This window comes from Electrona antarctica (genome assembly GCF_951216825.1).
Source record: "Electrona antarctica genome assembly, chromosome: 3".
Lineage (NCBI taxonomy): Eukaryota > Metazoa > Chordata > Actinopteri > Myctophiformes > Myctophidae > Electrona > Electrona antarctica.
The window spans coordinates 1,829,542-1,845,885 of record NC_136808.1 but is presented as its reverse complement, the minus strand read 5'-3'; the positions used below and the strand labels follow the sequence as shown (position 1 = coordinate 1,845,885).

General features: G+C 42.8%; 1 protein-coding gene across 1 annotated transcript in view; it reads right to left on the bottom strand.

Annotated features, from left to right (window-relative positions):
- LOC306920615 (EMILIN-1-A-like) overlaps positions 1 to 16,344 on the bottom strand; it is a 109,315-nt gene that overhangs the window by 33,166 nt on the left and 59,805 nt on the right. Inside the window, exon 2 of the mRNA XM_079497425.1 lies at positions 11,338 to 11,463. Coding sequence (XP_079353551.1) covers positions 11,338 to 11,463 — 126 coding nt within the window. The remainder of the gene's footprint in view (positions 1 to 11,337; positions 11,464 to 16,344) is intronic.

The following is a 16,344-nucleotide window of genomic DNA, read 5'->3' as shown; positions in this document are numbered from 1 at the left end:
CAACGATGGCGGCGGAAACCATGCAAGGCACCAACCAGCACATCAGGAGCAATTAGGGGTTCAGAGTCTTACTGACCTGGTCACTTCGACACTATAACTCCATCTGGCCACTCTACCCCTGAGCCACCGCCCCCTACCAGTATTGTGCGTGTCTTAAGTACCAGGTCTTATTACTTAAAGGACCACTTCACCACTTTTCAACCTATCTTCATATAATAGGTCCTCACTAATAATCATGAAAAAATGGCGCAATTTTTTTCTACTCGGTCTGTGTCTCATAGGAGGGCTGTGGGCAGTTCAGAAACCGTCTTCCAGTGACATCATCGATGGGGAATCCAAGCTAATAGAAACTGCAGGCTTTCTAGTCCTGAAAAGTTGCAATGCGAAAATGGAAGCCATCGTTCTCACGATAATAAAAATCTAAACATTTTTGTTTAAAAAAAATCTGCCTAATGATGATGTCACTGGAAGACGGTTTCTAAACTGCCCACAGCCCTCCAATGAGACACAGACTGAGTAGAAAAAAAATCGTGCCATTTTATCATGATTATTAGTGAGGACCTATTATATGAAGATAGGTTGAAAAGTGATGAAGTGGTCCTTTAACTTAAGACCTGGAGGCGTGATCAATGCCATTTGGCTATTCTGAGTGGCCAAACAGCATTGACCACGCCTCCAGGTCTTAAGTCAAGTAATAAGACCTGGTACTTAAGACACGCATAATACTGCCCAGAGTCTGAGTGTGGTAGGGGGACACTCAGGGTTCCTTGAGGAGGTTCCAAATGGGCTGTAACTCTTAGTGTGCAAATGGAATCAAATGGTTCTTTGCACTCACACATGTTTTTTATTTGTATTTTTATTTGTATTTTTTTTAACCAGTGAAGTATGTATTCAATAACTGGTTTTATAGGCGCTGCAGTGGAAACGCAATAATATCCGCGTGTCTGAATATTTACTACTCGTAGTCAGACTGTGATAACATTTCCAAATCAATTTACAATGACAATTCAGGCATTTAACAACACTATTGTCCAGAGGGACTCATCATCAATTATTGTGAAAAAGATCTGAGCAAATGGCGCCATAAACCCTAGTCATCAAACGACGGGGTAAATATATGGAGTGCAAAGAAAAACTATGTTGTTGTGGTTCAAAATAACTAGGCCTACCAGCCGGGTAAACATAAAATCCCGCATCTGTCTAAACAACATGCTATCTAAATAACATTCTTAGGCAACCAGTCTAATTACATAATGTCACTGTCAGGTGTCCAAAACTATTACATTTAGGAAAAACAAACAACTATATATAGTTTGAGACCATTCTCTATCTCTTTATCTCATAGATATTGTCACACACAATGGCACGCACAGGCGATTTTAGGCACGTGCCCCCCTGGTGCCCCCCAAAAAAAGTTAAACATTATTTTGTCAATTGTAACTTCATACCGTGTCTAGAAGAATACGTACTTGTCTTGCATATTTAGTTGTTTATATTCCATAACATTCTCACATAATGATGTGTACCCAGATATTGTAGGCTAAATTATAAAATAAAATAAAAAGTCTGTGCCCCCCCTGCTGGGAGAGCCTAAAAAAAATCGCCTGTGATGGTACGTAATAATTCCAGAAAATGTAAAACAAAGTCATAGTCTGGGTACTGTAGCTTTGCTTAGCTATACTACGAATACAAATACTCCGTAGAACCATGCAGTCCTTGAATGTTTTCATATGGTTGTCTGGGGGTGGATTTTAGCACCTCTGGAACTACTGGTTCCTACTATGTCGGTGAGGTAGAAAATGGATTCTCTGTTTGTTGAAATATTTGAGGTTTTTCTTTTTCCTCCAAATGTGGGTGTATACAGTATGAGCCACGTCTGGTAGTGAAATCGATATCACATCCTCGGCCTCAACGCTAGTATCAGTAAGACAAAGTGTGAGGCTATAACAGGGAAGCACCGAGCCTAGCAGTGAGTGAATGGGGTTCACTGTGTGTGCTGTAACAAAAAAAAAAGGGAGATATATATATATACATCTATGATCTATCTATAAATGCACCACATCTCTGTCTGTTGTACTGTACGTGTGTACGGCTGTAACAGACGTAACCCAATAACCGTTCGCACCACCGACTTCAAATTCGACACAGGCGTTCCACACCCCCCTCAGGGAGTGCATGCAGTGCCCGGTGTCGAGTCGGTCGGACCCACGGTTGTCCAGAACCGCCACAAAAGGCCTCTGCACGGGTATCTAAACTGGACAGGGCCCCTGCTCTCCCTGTTCTGACATCACAACACTCCATATTTGGGCATGCCTGACACAAAACTCCATATATACTAGGAATAAAGGGACAGATACAGAAATCGAATAGAGAGACATATACAGAAATCTCCATATATGGCCATAAAAGGGACACAGACAGATGGGTGGAACGGGTACTCTGACACGGGTACAACGGGTATTTCATAGCCGGGTGGGGCATGGATCTCACAACTTCCATCGTTACAAGAACTCCATATATGGGCATAAGAGAGACAACGGGGTGGGGCATGCATTTCCAACTTGCATCGTTCCAAGTAGGCCAGTGCTCTATATAAACAAATGGACAGGCCCAGTGTGTAATGCCATGTAACCAAGAATTCCTATCAGCATCCTTTATAACGCAACACACACACGCACGCACGCACGCACGCACGCACGCACGCACACAGGTCGAAAGTCTCCCGCACAAAGAAATCGTGACCTTTACTGTATATGTGCGAGCACAGCAGTTAAATCCCACTTGCATAAACACATGTGCAGAGCAGCTGTGCGACAGACAGACAGCAGCAGTGAGAGCTGATCCGTGCATGGGCTGGGCTCAGCAGGTAAGAAACACACACACACACACACACGCACACGCACGCACACACACACGCACACGCACACGCACACGCACACACACACACACACACACACACACACACACACACACACACACACACACACACACACACACACACACTAATATAACTATACTTGAGAGGACATCAATTTTTTTAGGATGGCGATTTTAAGAATGCCAGCTACAGATCACAACAATAAGCCTCGAAATGCCTAATCCTATAACCATAACTCCCGACCTGAATTGTGTAATACGCCTCTAAAACTTCGGAATTTTATTTTAACCATAAAGCAACCGTGCATTTTGTGAGAATACGCCTCTAAAACGCCTCTAAAACTTCGGAATTTTATTTTAACCATAAAGCAACCGTGCATTTTGTGAGAACCCGGAACATATTGTTCTCACAATGTCTATTTTCCAAATTTGACCACGTTGTGGGGACATCTGCCCCTCATGAACATGCATGCACACGTGTGAGCAGTGAGCACACGCACACACACACACACACACACACCACACAGCTCTTTGATCTCTCACACGGGGGCGGGTCCATCCCCCCCCCCCCCCCCCCCCCCCCCTCTCATGGGAAGGTAGAGAAAGCTGCACAGTATATGGGAGGAAGGTACAGTCTGGCTTTCCTTCTCCATTGTTCGGGTCAGGCCAGTGTGGATAACCAGAGCAGGAGAGAGTGGCTGAGTGGTGTGTACTCACATGTTTTACTTAAGTAAAAGTATCAATACTGCAATGTAGACATAAAAGTCCAGACTTCAACATACTGTACTTGAGTCTGAGTAAAAGTACAAAAGTATTGGCATCAAAATGTACTTGAAATACAAAAAGTACTGGGTACTCGTTGAGCAGAATGTCCCATTTCAAGTTTTCTAATCTAAAATGGCCGAAATGTGTAGGGCTGAAGTGGTTACTGTATGTTTTGTAAAAAAAAACGACAATGTAAGTAAAATGGTAAATGGTGCATTTATATAGCGCCTTTATCCAAGGCGCTTTACATAGATTGTGCATTACATTCACACATTCATACACCGATTGCAGCGGAAGCCATGCAAGGTACCAACCAGCACATCGGGAGCAATTTGGGGTTCAGTGTCTTGCCCAAGGACACTTCGACATGTAGACAGGAGGAGCCGGGATTCGAACCGCCGACCCACGGATCATTGGACGACCTGCTCTACCTCCTGAGCCACAGTCGCCCATGTAACTAGTAACTAGTTTTCAGTTTTCTGAAATACCTCATGTTTCTATATCAGTGGTGCTCAATATTTCATGTCAAGGACCCCAAAAATTATATGTAATATGCCGCCGACCCCCATCTGAAAATATGTTGTTCCAGGGACCCCGCCCCCCAGAAGCAAAGATTTGAGTTCAAAATGTTCGCTCTGAAAGAATATATATTCAAAGATTTGCGCCACATTTTCACGATTTTTCAAAAATAGCACCGAGTGCCGCGCTACGAGCTTGTAGATCTGCTATTTTTCAACAGCTAAAGTATAACACATTGCTTAAAACACCAAAAGTAACTAAGTAAATGTACTTAGTTACTTTCCACCACTGATTCCAACCCATGACTGGGCCTACTGTACGTAGTGTAGATCCAACCCTCTGTGTTTATTTAACCATCTGAACCCTAGCTTCCTTATTCTGGGGGAAAACATTAGGCGAAAATAGAAGATCGGCGAACATATTCAGGGGACAGGAAAAAAGGAAGGGGCCTAGTACTGTATATGGACCCCTGTGGGACCTCTGGTCAATATACAGTATAAGTATGGGAAATGGAGAGGAAAAAGGCTGATCTTTGTAGTTTAGTGTCAGCTTCAACCCAGCTGATGGCCGCTCAGGTGGTTCTGACGAGCGCAGCGGGGAGCCCATTAGGTGTCATGTGTCGTGTTTCCCAGACAGCCTCTGTTACTCGTTCAGCTTTCTAAGGGTTTAACGAGCTTAACCCATTTTGGGCGGGAACCCCCTGTTGGTGTTTTAAAGCATTATGTTATACTTTAGCTATTGAAAAATAGCAGATCTACAAGCTCATAGCGCGCCACCGAGTGGCGCGCTACGAGCTTGTAGGTCTGCTATTTTTAAAAATTCGTGAAAATGTGCCTGAAATCTTTGAATATATATTCTTTCAGGGCGGGTTTTTAACTCAAATCGTTGCTTCTGAGGGGTCTCTGGAACAACATATTTTCAGATGGGGGGTCGACGGCCAAATACATCTAGTTTTGGGGGTCTTTGACATGAAAATGTTTGAAAACGTGGGTCTTGGACTTAAAAATGTTTGAAAACATGGGTTTTTCAGAAAACCGTCAGGAATTAGAAGGCATTTGTCAGGTCGAAATGGCTTAAAGGGGAGTGTTTTCTCAGTAACAGTAACTTCCCATGGTCTCTATAAAAAAATAGCCTACATTTTCTAGGTTGGGATACCAAATTCACTTTGTCACTCACTTTGCCACTCGATTTGCCACTCGATCTGCCATTCACTTTATGCATGCGCATACCCTCTATTGTTCAATAGCTAAAGTATAACATAATGCTTAAAACACCACAAGGGGTTCCCGTCCTGAACGGGTTAACCCATTTAGGCCTGACGTCGAAATAAAAAAAACGTTCGCTCTGAAAGAATATATATTCAAAGATTTGTACCACATTTTCACGATTTTTCAAAAATAGCAGATCTACAAGCTCGTAGCGCAGCACCGAGTTAATCTGTGGGGGTAAATGCAGAGTGTGCACACCTCAGCAAGGTTGTACTGCTGATCCAGTGTCTTGGGTTAACCACTTCAACCCAAACTGACATGAGTTGCAACTGTACTTGGACCACTTTCTTCTGTCTATACACCGAAATCTCACAACATCTACGATGCGTTGTAGAATTGTGCTATTTTTTGGTCAATGTTCTCTCAGAATAGATGCTGGGGTTCAAGTGGTATACCTGAAATGATCTCTAGCCCATTTAGGCCTGACGTCAAAATAAAAAAAAGATTCGCTCTGAAAGAATATATATTCAAAGATTTGTGCAGATTTGTGAAGATTGCAGATTTGAGTCAAAAACGTACGTTTGAAAGAATAAGTTCAATGATTTGCGCCACATTTTCACGATTTTTCAAAAATAGCAGACCTAGTTAGTTAGTTACTTTATTGACAAATGTATAAAACATTGGGTCCAAACAATAATAAAAATCCCATGAATCAAAAACTTTAAAAGGTACAATACATTAAAATATACAATACACAATAAAGAATCCCTTTACAACAGGAGCTTTCTATTGCTCCACTAGTGACAGGCAGGCATGTAGCATACGCAATGTCTCTCTGTTAGTGCCCACAAAGAGTGAGCTCAAATCAATACCCTCATGTCCATATTTCGCTCTGATATTTTGTGTGGGACACACCAGTATGTGCTGTTCGTTTTGTATACCAGTCTCACATTGGCAAAACCGCTGTTCAGGTGGTATGCGGCTCCATCTTCCCATTTCCACACGTAGTCTATGAGCGGACAACCGAAACCGTGTAAAGGTTATCCTCAAATAGTCCTCAATGTAAGGTGTACTGCTGGTGCTGGTATAGAGTGGGTGAATAAATAGATCTGGATTGATGGCTTGGTATGTCTTATATCTTGTTCCCTCTTTGGATTGTAATTTATGAATCATGTCCCTTCGGTCACTCTCAATATGTTGTTTTTCCATTATCTCAGATAAATGAGAATACATGACTTGGTTCTCCTTCTCCAGCAATTGAAGGACATACCACAAGGGGTCATCAAGCATGCCATTTCGCTGCTGTATGTTGGTGAAAAACCTGGCTTGCTTTTCTCTCACCAAAGCTTGCACTGAAGGCAGTCCTGCTTCCAACAGGCAGGTTAAGTTAGGGGTAGTAACCCTTAGGCTGAGCTCACACCTTTCATGCAATTCTCTGCTCGTTGGATGCTCGTTGGATGCTTGTTGTGTTGTGTCATGGCCGCCCAATGTATTTCCAATGGAGGTCACATGGTTTGACCCAACATTGTGTTGTGTGAGGGGGAGGGGCGCAGTCGTGCGCCCCTCCCCCTCACACAACACAATGTTGGGTCAAACCATGTGACCTCCATTGGAAATGCATTGGGCCGCTGGGCGGCCATGACACAACACCCAACGAGCACAGAGAATTGCATGAAAGGTGTGAGCTCAGCCTTAGGGTGCACTCACACGGTTCATGCAATTCTCTGTGCTCGTTGGGTGTTGTGTCATGGCCGCCCAGCGGCCCAATGCATTTCCAATGGAGGTCACATGGTTTGACCCAACATTGTGTTGTGTGAGGGGGAGGGGCGCAGTCGTGCGCCCCTCCCCCTCACACAACACAATGTTGTGTCAAACCATGTGACCTCCATTGGCAATGCATTGGGCGGCCATGACACAACACAACATGCATCCAACGAGCATCCAACGAGCACAGAATTGCATGAAAGGTGTGAGCTCAGCCTTACCCCAAGTAGGGATTTCACTCCAGACATGTAGAGAGTTTCAACAGACAAGCTCGTAGCGTGCCACCGATTGGCGCGCTACGAGCTTGTAGATCTGCTATTTTTCAATAGCTAAAGTATAACATAATGCTTAGTTAAAACACCAAAAGGGGTTCCCGTCCAGAATGGGCTAGACTGTCTCGCTCACAGGATAGATAGGTCAAAAATAACGCTGCAATCCATCATAACCATGTTAAATAAAACGTTATTTCGACCAATCTGTATGGTAGAGCAGTGATTCCCAACCTGGAATGGGCCGTGACTATAGGATATTGCAAGTGGGTCCCCAAATAATTGACAAAACACTAAGACTTTAATAATATATGTATATATATAACATATAATATAACATGAATGAATATAAAAAAACTATTGTTTAAAGAATGTATTTATTCTTAAACCCTTGACAATGGGTTTTCATTGTGATACCAATAAATGAGAACTTAAAGTATACCATGGTAGTTCTACTAGTTCCATTGATTCACACAAGCCAGAATTCTGGGTTTCCAGTGGTGGAAAAAGTACTCAAAGTTTCTACTTAAGTAAAAGTATAAATACTGCAATATAGAACTACTTTAAGTAAAAGTCCATGTCAATGGATGTGTCACAATGTGTCGCAATGCGTGTAGATCGGCTAGATTTTCAAATGCCTGAAATATACATAGGGCTGAAGTAGTTAATGTGTGTTTTGTAAATAATCCAATCTACAAAGTAACTAATAACTGACGTTTTCAAATAAATGTAGTGGAGTAAAAAGTTCAATATTTGGATCTGAGTAGAAGTAAAAGTATTGGGAATTGGAAAATACTTAACCCATTTTGGGCGGGAACCCCTTTTGGTGTTTTAAACAACATTATAATTTAGCTATTGAAAAATAGCAGATCTACAAGCTCGTAGCGCGCCACCGAGTGGCGCGCTACGAGCTTGTAGGTCTGCTATTTTTGAAAAATCGTGAAAATATTTATTTCAGAAAACTGGAGAATTTAGAAGATTTTTTTTAAATTTCGAGGTCAGGCCAAAATGGGTTAACTAAGTAGTACAAATAGCTCAAAATTGTACTCAAGTACAGTAAATGCACTGAGTTATACTTTCCACAACTCCGAAATAGAAGGGCAGAATATTCTGGCTTTCGCATTAATAGAGGACGTCGGTCGCACGTTTCCCAGGAATATGCTTTACATTGGTGTGTGTGTGTGTGTGTGTGTGTGTGTGTGTGTGTGTGTGTGTGTGTGTGTGTGTGTGTGTGTGTGTGTGTGTGTGTGTGTGAGAGAGAGAGAGAGAGAGAGAGAGAGAGAGAGAGAGAGAGAGAGAGAGAGAGAGAGAAGACACACACAACTGGGTTATGGTGGCTGTGGAATGGAATGGAATGGGGGGAAAAAAATAAAAAGGAGCATCGCTAGTATTCCACAGTGGTGGAAGAAGTACTCAATTTTTTTACTTAAGTAAAAGTACCAATACTGCAATTTAGAACTACTTCGTTATACAAGTAAAAGTACGGAATTGAAAATGTACTTGAGTAAAAGTGCAAAAGTATCGACATCAAAATGTACTTAAAGTACTAAAAGTACTCATTGTGCAGAATGTGCCATTTCACAAGTTCAAAATGTGTACAAAATCTATTGAAAATAGCCGATCTACAAGCTCACAATGCGTCGCGTTCTGACGCATTGTGAGCTTGTAGATCGGCTATTTTCAAATGGCCGAAATGTATATGGTTGAAGTGGTTAATGTATGTTTTCTAAGTAACTAGTAACTAAAGTTTTCAAATAATTGTAGTGGAGTAAAAGTACACATTTTTGCTCTGAGATGTAGTGGAGTAGAAGTAAAAGTACTGGAAATTGGAAATACTCAAGTAAAGTACAAATACCTCAAAATTGTACTTACAGTAAGTATAGTACTTAAGTAAAAATACTTAGTTACTTTACCACCACTGGTATTCCACTAGGTTCTCAGGAGTCGTTCCTGTGGTGCGCTGTTTGTGGAGCTTGGAGGAAACTATACGTCTCATTACTTATGGAACCCTGTGCGTGCGTGCGTGCGTGCGTGCGTGCGTGCAGTGGGCGTTTGTAGTGCATGTGTTTTACATATGTGTGCCCTCACACCTGAATACTGTGTATACATTACAATGTCTATATAGTTTTGTCTGCATGTAAACCGTATACATGTGGTGTGTGTGCGTGTGTGAGCGTGCGTGTGTGCATGTGTGCATGCATGCATGCGTGTGTGTGTGTTACGGCAGTGGTTCTCAAAGTGGAGTCCGGGGACCCCCAGGGGTCCTTAAGGGAGTTCCCAGCTAAATCAGGTAACAGAGCATAAACACGTCAGCTGAAAATAGCTGATCTACAAGAAGTGAAGCGTTGTGAGCTTGTAGAGACTTGTGAGCTTGTGAGCTTGTAGACCTGCTATTGTCAAGACAATAGCAGGTCTTGGAAAATAGGGCAGTGGTTTTCAACCAGTGGTCCTTGAGGGGGTTCCAGGTGGTCCCCATGCTAAATGACGGAGAGTTGGTAACCAAATGGACCCTTATGGATCTTTAACTCTTGAGAGCGTAAAATGGACCCTTATACGCTTACGTGGTCCATTTGGTTTCCTTTTTACGCTCTCAACAGTTAAATTATTGTTAAACATTATATGCATTACTTAATTTACAAAGAAGTCTACACAATATTAGAGAAATGGTCCTGTTGTGCTCTCCTATATAATATGGTACAAAACAATCAACAAGTCTTGGGTCTGAGAGGCTGAATCTCATCAAATGGCAGTCCGTGGTTCAAATACTCAATAAATAATGGGCCTTCATTGACATGAAAAGGGTCGAAAACCACTGAATGTATAGGCTGTATATACTCACATGACTACACGTGTTGTTTTCGTCGACTAAAACTATGATGAAAAATGTTCGTCGACTACCTTTTTCCACTGAGGAAAACTTAATGGAAACTAAATGAAAACTGAGCTATGATGACTAAAACTAAGACTAAATATACTGACAATTTTGTGAGCTTGTAGATCGGCTATCTTCAGCAAGTGTAAAATCAGTCATTATGACAGCATCAAGGCCCGCCAAAATACATTTTAGTCGACTAAATCAACTCTATATTTAGTCGACTAAAATCTTATGACATTTAGTCGACTAAAACTAGACAAAACACTGACCTTTACTGCATTGCTGTATGCTTGTTGGATGAATGTTGTGTAGTGTCATGGCCGCCCCAATGCATTTCCAATGGAAGTCACATGGTTTGTAGTCCACATTTTGGACTACAAGCTGTTGTAATGCTTTTGGCTGTGTTTCGACTGCGCCCCTCCCCCTCATACAACACAAATGTTGTGTCAAACCATGTGACTCCCATTGGAAATGCATTGGGGCGGCCATGACACTACACAACATTCATCCAACAAGCATACAGCAATGCAGTAAAGGTCTGAGTGAAGCCTTAAACATTCCAGGTGACTAAAATGCGACTAAAACTAATTGAAAGCTATTCAAGAGACTATAACTAAAACTAAAATCAAAATGTGCTGCCAAAACAACACTGCACGTTGCCCCAGCTCCATGGATATAGGGTATATACTCACATGACTACGCGTGTACACTGCACGTTGCCCCAGGTACATGGATATAGGGTATATACTCACATGACTACGCGTGTACACTGCACGTTGCCCCAGCTACATGGATATAGGGTATATACTCACATGACTACACGTGTACACTGCACGTTGCCCCAGCTACATGGATATAGGGTATATATACTCACATGACTACGCGAGTACACTGCACGTTGCCCCAGCTACATGGATATAGGGTATATATACTCACATGACTACGCGAGTACACTGCACGTTGCCCCAGGTACATGGATATAGGGTATATATACTCACATGACTACGCGAGTACACTGCACGTTGCCCCAGCTACATGGATATAGGGTATATATACTCACATGACTACGCGTGTACACTGCACGTTGCCCCAGCTACATGGATGGTAGTCTGGCTTCACGTACGTCTCCACTCCATCCTCCACCACGCAGCTGACCGTCTTCGTCACCACGTACGCACACCAGTTCCTGGAGAGACAGAGACAGGTGTACCGTACACGTTAGACACATTGTAATCAGCTGCTCAGATTTACACGAAGAAAATCACAATCGTGTGAAGTGAGGAGCGCTCTTGTCATCATCATACACATCATCACGTACATCACATTCCGTGCTCAGCCCATCAAATCATCGCAAATGTCATTGCGGCCAATCACTTTTGGTCGTCTTCACTTTTCTGCCCTCACTTTTTTATCCTCGATATGTACTTTGATCAGCCAATCAAATCATCGCTAGTACGGGGTGACCAGCCAATCAAATCATCGTGTTTGTGTTCACAGTCACACAAACAGACAAAGCTGGGCTAGCGGGGCTATAGCGCCCCTCAAACATTTGCGAATTTTGTGTTTACTGTAGTACAAGACATGGGTCAGCATCATCCAAGTGTGAACAAAACTTTGAACAATGGAACATGAGAGAAATCGTGCTGCTCAGCGGAACTTTCACGAGTAAAGTTTTGAAAAGATTAGAGGACAAAATTACAACAAAGAACATACAGTACAACTAAGCACGCTGTCTCAAACCGGCTGGAGAAGCTATAACAGATGGGACTGTTCTGTTTCTAATGTGCAGTCCTAAGACTTGTGCAACTGGGAGCCATTTAGAGGAGCTCCCTCCCGTCCTTCCTTCTGTCTCAATATGCTGCAGGAATTCATCATGTGAACGGACAGGGAACACTGCCTGGGGAGCGGACTGGACTCTGCAGAGAGAGTAAGGAGACAGGAACCTTTCCTGTGCGCTTCTAAAAGTGGGGTCCATCATGCAGGGACCCTGCATTGTGGTTCCTTGAGGAGGGGGTTCCAAAATGGAAAGACTCTGAGAGTGCACACATGGAAGCTGTGCTGAGTGTGCTCACTTGGTCTCACAGCCTTTCAGATTTACTGTCACGTCTAGAATCATTTCAGTCAGACCCAGTAAGACACCCGTTTGCACTGTATGTTCACAACACAATTATATATATATATATATATATATATATATATATATCCCACAATATTATATATTGTGGGATCTCAGTAGGTAACCCCCGTTATAGTGAGTGCGTTGCCATGGTGACCAGCCACGCTGTCTGTCGCAACGCACACAAGAGCGTGAGACGCCACCTCTCGGGCCTGCTGATAGGCCAGGTGTATGTGCCGAATTTCATACTACTAGGCCAGACGGAAATGATGCCCCGGGTAATCAGTGCCAGCCGCGCGGCATCAGACAGCTAGTATAAAAGCCGCTCTCACTCTGAGCACAGCAGCAGCTGGTTCACCACGGAGGCTAACGGAGGCACGCCTCACGAGAGACTTTGGGTGGTATAAGCGACTTTATATTCCCCATACACGCTCCCCACTTTTATATCGCTTTGTATGCATGTCCTCATCGCTACTCTAGTCTGACAGGCTTATAGGATCGGAGCCGGACACGGAGAGGCGAGGTGGAAGAGAGGCGGAGGAGGAGGACGCCACTCACTCCTCGTCCCCCTGCCTAGAGAGAGAGAGAGACAGCGGGGGGAAACCTCGCCGCCTCGGACCGACGCCGCATATACATAGGTTGTAAGAGAAACCTTACCACTGTTCACATATCACTCAACTGACGAGTCAAGAGGAGCCGTTAAAGGCGAAGACTCCGCTCAGGCTATATATATATTGCCACGGATGGGGAGGCTAGCGAGACCCTTTGGGCTGAAGCGGGGAGCACACCTGTGTTAACGCCATACCTGAGCAACACTACACCTGTCCCGGGGACCCGGCAGGAAGAAGAGGACGTAACGAACTGTGCTAAACCTACCATTCAAGTTGTTCGTTTTTCCGTACATTTTTTGTATGTTATTCAGCACACCCAATGGTAACAGAATTCTCTTCTATGAATTATTTGGAGTTCCAACCATATACTGACATATCTAATAGTGGTTTCATTGTAAACCGACCACTAGGGGGCGAGCCAAAGTAGTTTGCAATGGTTTTTGAAAACATTATGCCCATACCTAACACCATGCCAAAATTCAAAAAGTAGTTACGAAGTAACAAATTAAATCCCAGTTTATAGGCATTTTAGCTCATTTTAGTCACCATGGACGCCATCTTGAAAACGATGCCTTTCTGGTTGTTCGTTGTTCCTAAAATTGTAGTATGTCATTTAGCACACCCAATAGTATAAAAATATCTTTTATCAATTATTTTGGTTTTCAACCACACCTATACGTATGCAATATTTCAGTCTGTGCAAACAGACCACTAGGGCGCGCGCCAAAGGCGTTTGCACAGCTTTTTGAAGACCTTATACCCATACCTAACACCACACCAAAATTCAGAAACTATAGTCACCAAAAGCAAAATCTTGCTGATTTCTATTTTTTTTAATAATTTTTATCCCACGATTTTGTAACCCATTTTTCACCCCTGTGTCAATTATCTAATGTGATCCTGGGCTCTACACACCCTCCGCCAACCTAGTCCCCATATATGGGGGACATGGGGAGAGCAACGGACTTGAACTCATGCTTCCTTCATGCCTGAGTGTCCAAGTTGCTCCTTTGCTGATTTCTTACAAGTCCGCCCCCTGCTAGACGAAGAAGCTACTGAAAGCCTGTTGAGAATGAAAGTCCTTGCTTTGCACCTCATAACGTTTATTTATATGAATATTTGAGAGCTCTGGTACTTCTCTCCTCTCTGATGCCTTAATGGTCCAATTCCAAGAGCCCCGGGCCTACTTCACTACACTGTCAAATCCCTGTGCGCTCTTTTAACCCAGATAGAGAACAAAATGGAACCACATGGACCCGTAAGGGTCTCTTTGGGTTACAAATGGACAATATTAACACTGAGGATTTTACTGGCTAGAAAAGGCGAGGAGAGTACAGTAACTCCCTTTCAAAGGCTATTTTCAGAGTTATAATAGTCAGCTTGTTTTTTAATGAGAATCACATGATCTTCGTCAACAAAAAAAGAAAAGAAAAACCTCTTGTGAAAGATGAGACAGTGTGCGTCATGAGGATCATACAACAGACTGGCCTCACTCACATCACACACACACACACACACACAACAAAGCTTTAACTGACTCCAGACCAGCTTCAGAAGAACAGCACTGGGCAGGCTTCCATCACCTTATACAATGGCTATATAACCTAATTTTAGGCAAGGAGGGGGGATTCTCTACGTGCATATATAACTAGGGATGCATGCTATTATATCGTTATGTTATTAGTATCAGCTGACATCAAAATGATCCCAATATTCTGTCGAGTATTGATCGACAGGGTTTGATAGTGAAGCTGGGGGGGGGGGGGGGGAGGCTTTTTTGATGTTGAAGGTGGCAGATCAAAAGGGTCTGCCTGTTGAACAAATACAATTGCAAAGGAGTTGCATCTTTATTCACATTTAAGTTGTTTGAACTGATGAACTGTGCTCATCTCCGTAGTGAAAGCAGACACTTGGAAACAGAGTGCAGTGTTAACCCATTCTGGACGGGAACCCGTTTTGGTGTTTTAACTAAGCATCGTGTTTACTTTAGCTATTGAAAAATAGCAGATCTACAAGCTTGTAGGTCTGCTATTTTTGAGAAATCGTGAAAATGTGGCACAAATCTTTGAATATATATTCTTCCCACTTTTTTATTTATTTCGACGTCAGGCCTAAATAATTGAGGTACTAAGAATGCACAGTTTAAAAAAAAAAAAAAAGTCTGTACAGTTAGTTATGGTACTGGATCGGTATCGATCGCTTTGACCATGATGCAATTAATCGGTTTGGGAAAAATGTCAATAGCATGCATCCCTATCCCCTGTACTGTAGTCTTCTGTACTGTAATGTTATGCATGGTCAGAGCTGTTTTTTAACGCTGCAATCTGGAAATTATCTGAATGAATAATAGTATTTTAACCCATTCCGACCGAGACCGATTCTACAAAATGTCTTCTAAATCATGACAGTTTTCTGAAAAACCTATGATTCTATATTAGTGGTTCTCAAATGATTTCATGTCAAGGACCCCGGAAATGTTATGAAATTGGCTGCCGACCCCCATTTGAAAATATGTTGTAAAGATTTGAGTTAAAAACGTTCGCTCTGAAAGGATATATTCAAAGATTTGTGTCACATTTTCACGATTTAAAAAAAATAGCAGACCTACAAGCTCGTAGCGCGGCACTCGGTGCCGCGCTATGATCTTGTAGATCTGCTTTTTTTCAATAGCTAAAGTATAACATAATGCTTTAAAACACCAAAAGGGGTTGTGATGATGATACAATAGTGGTATGAGGTGGTCTCCAACTCTCCATACGCTTCCATTGCGAAATTTAGACCCTGGTTGACCGGCCTGGTTGACAAAACAGTAGGCCTGCTCATAAGCCCCAATATACAGTATATATCTCCTCGAAAAGCTGAGCTTAGTAGAAGAACATTCAGTTGCGGGCTCAAATCCTGGTAGGATAGAAAGGTTACGGATTGCAGCTTTAAATCTATGGACATCTATGGGCATTCCTTTACCACATGTCTGCACAGTGGATGCACACACACGTGCGTGCACACACACACACATGTGCGTGTGCGTGTGTGTGCGCATGTGTGTGTTTGCATGCAAAATGTTGATAAATGCGAAACCCCGATGTGCAAACACAAGGTCACCTCATCACTGCTGTGCATCATCTCCTCCCCAAGCATCAATTTAAGCATCAAGACGTTTTGAAAGATGACATTCCAAAGTGATTTTCATAATGATAATGGCATGACTTGGTAATGTCAAACATTTTCCCTGTGGTTTGTGTGGTTTTCATGCTTCAGCGTGGAGGGGGAGAACTCTAAAAACACCACTAATCCACTCCCATACATTTCAAAATACAGCAGAGAAACAGCTTGGAAGAGT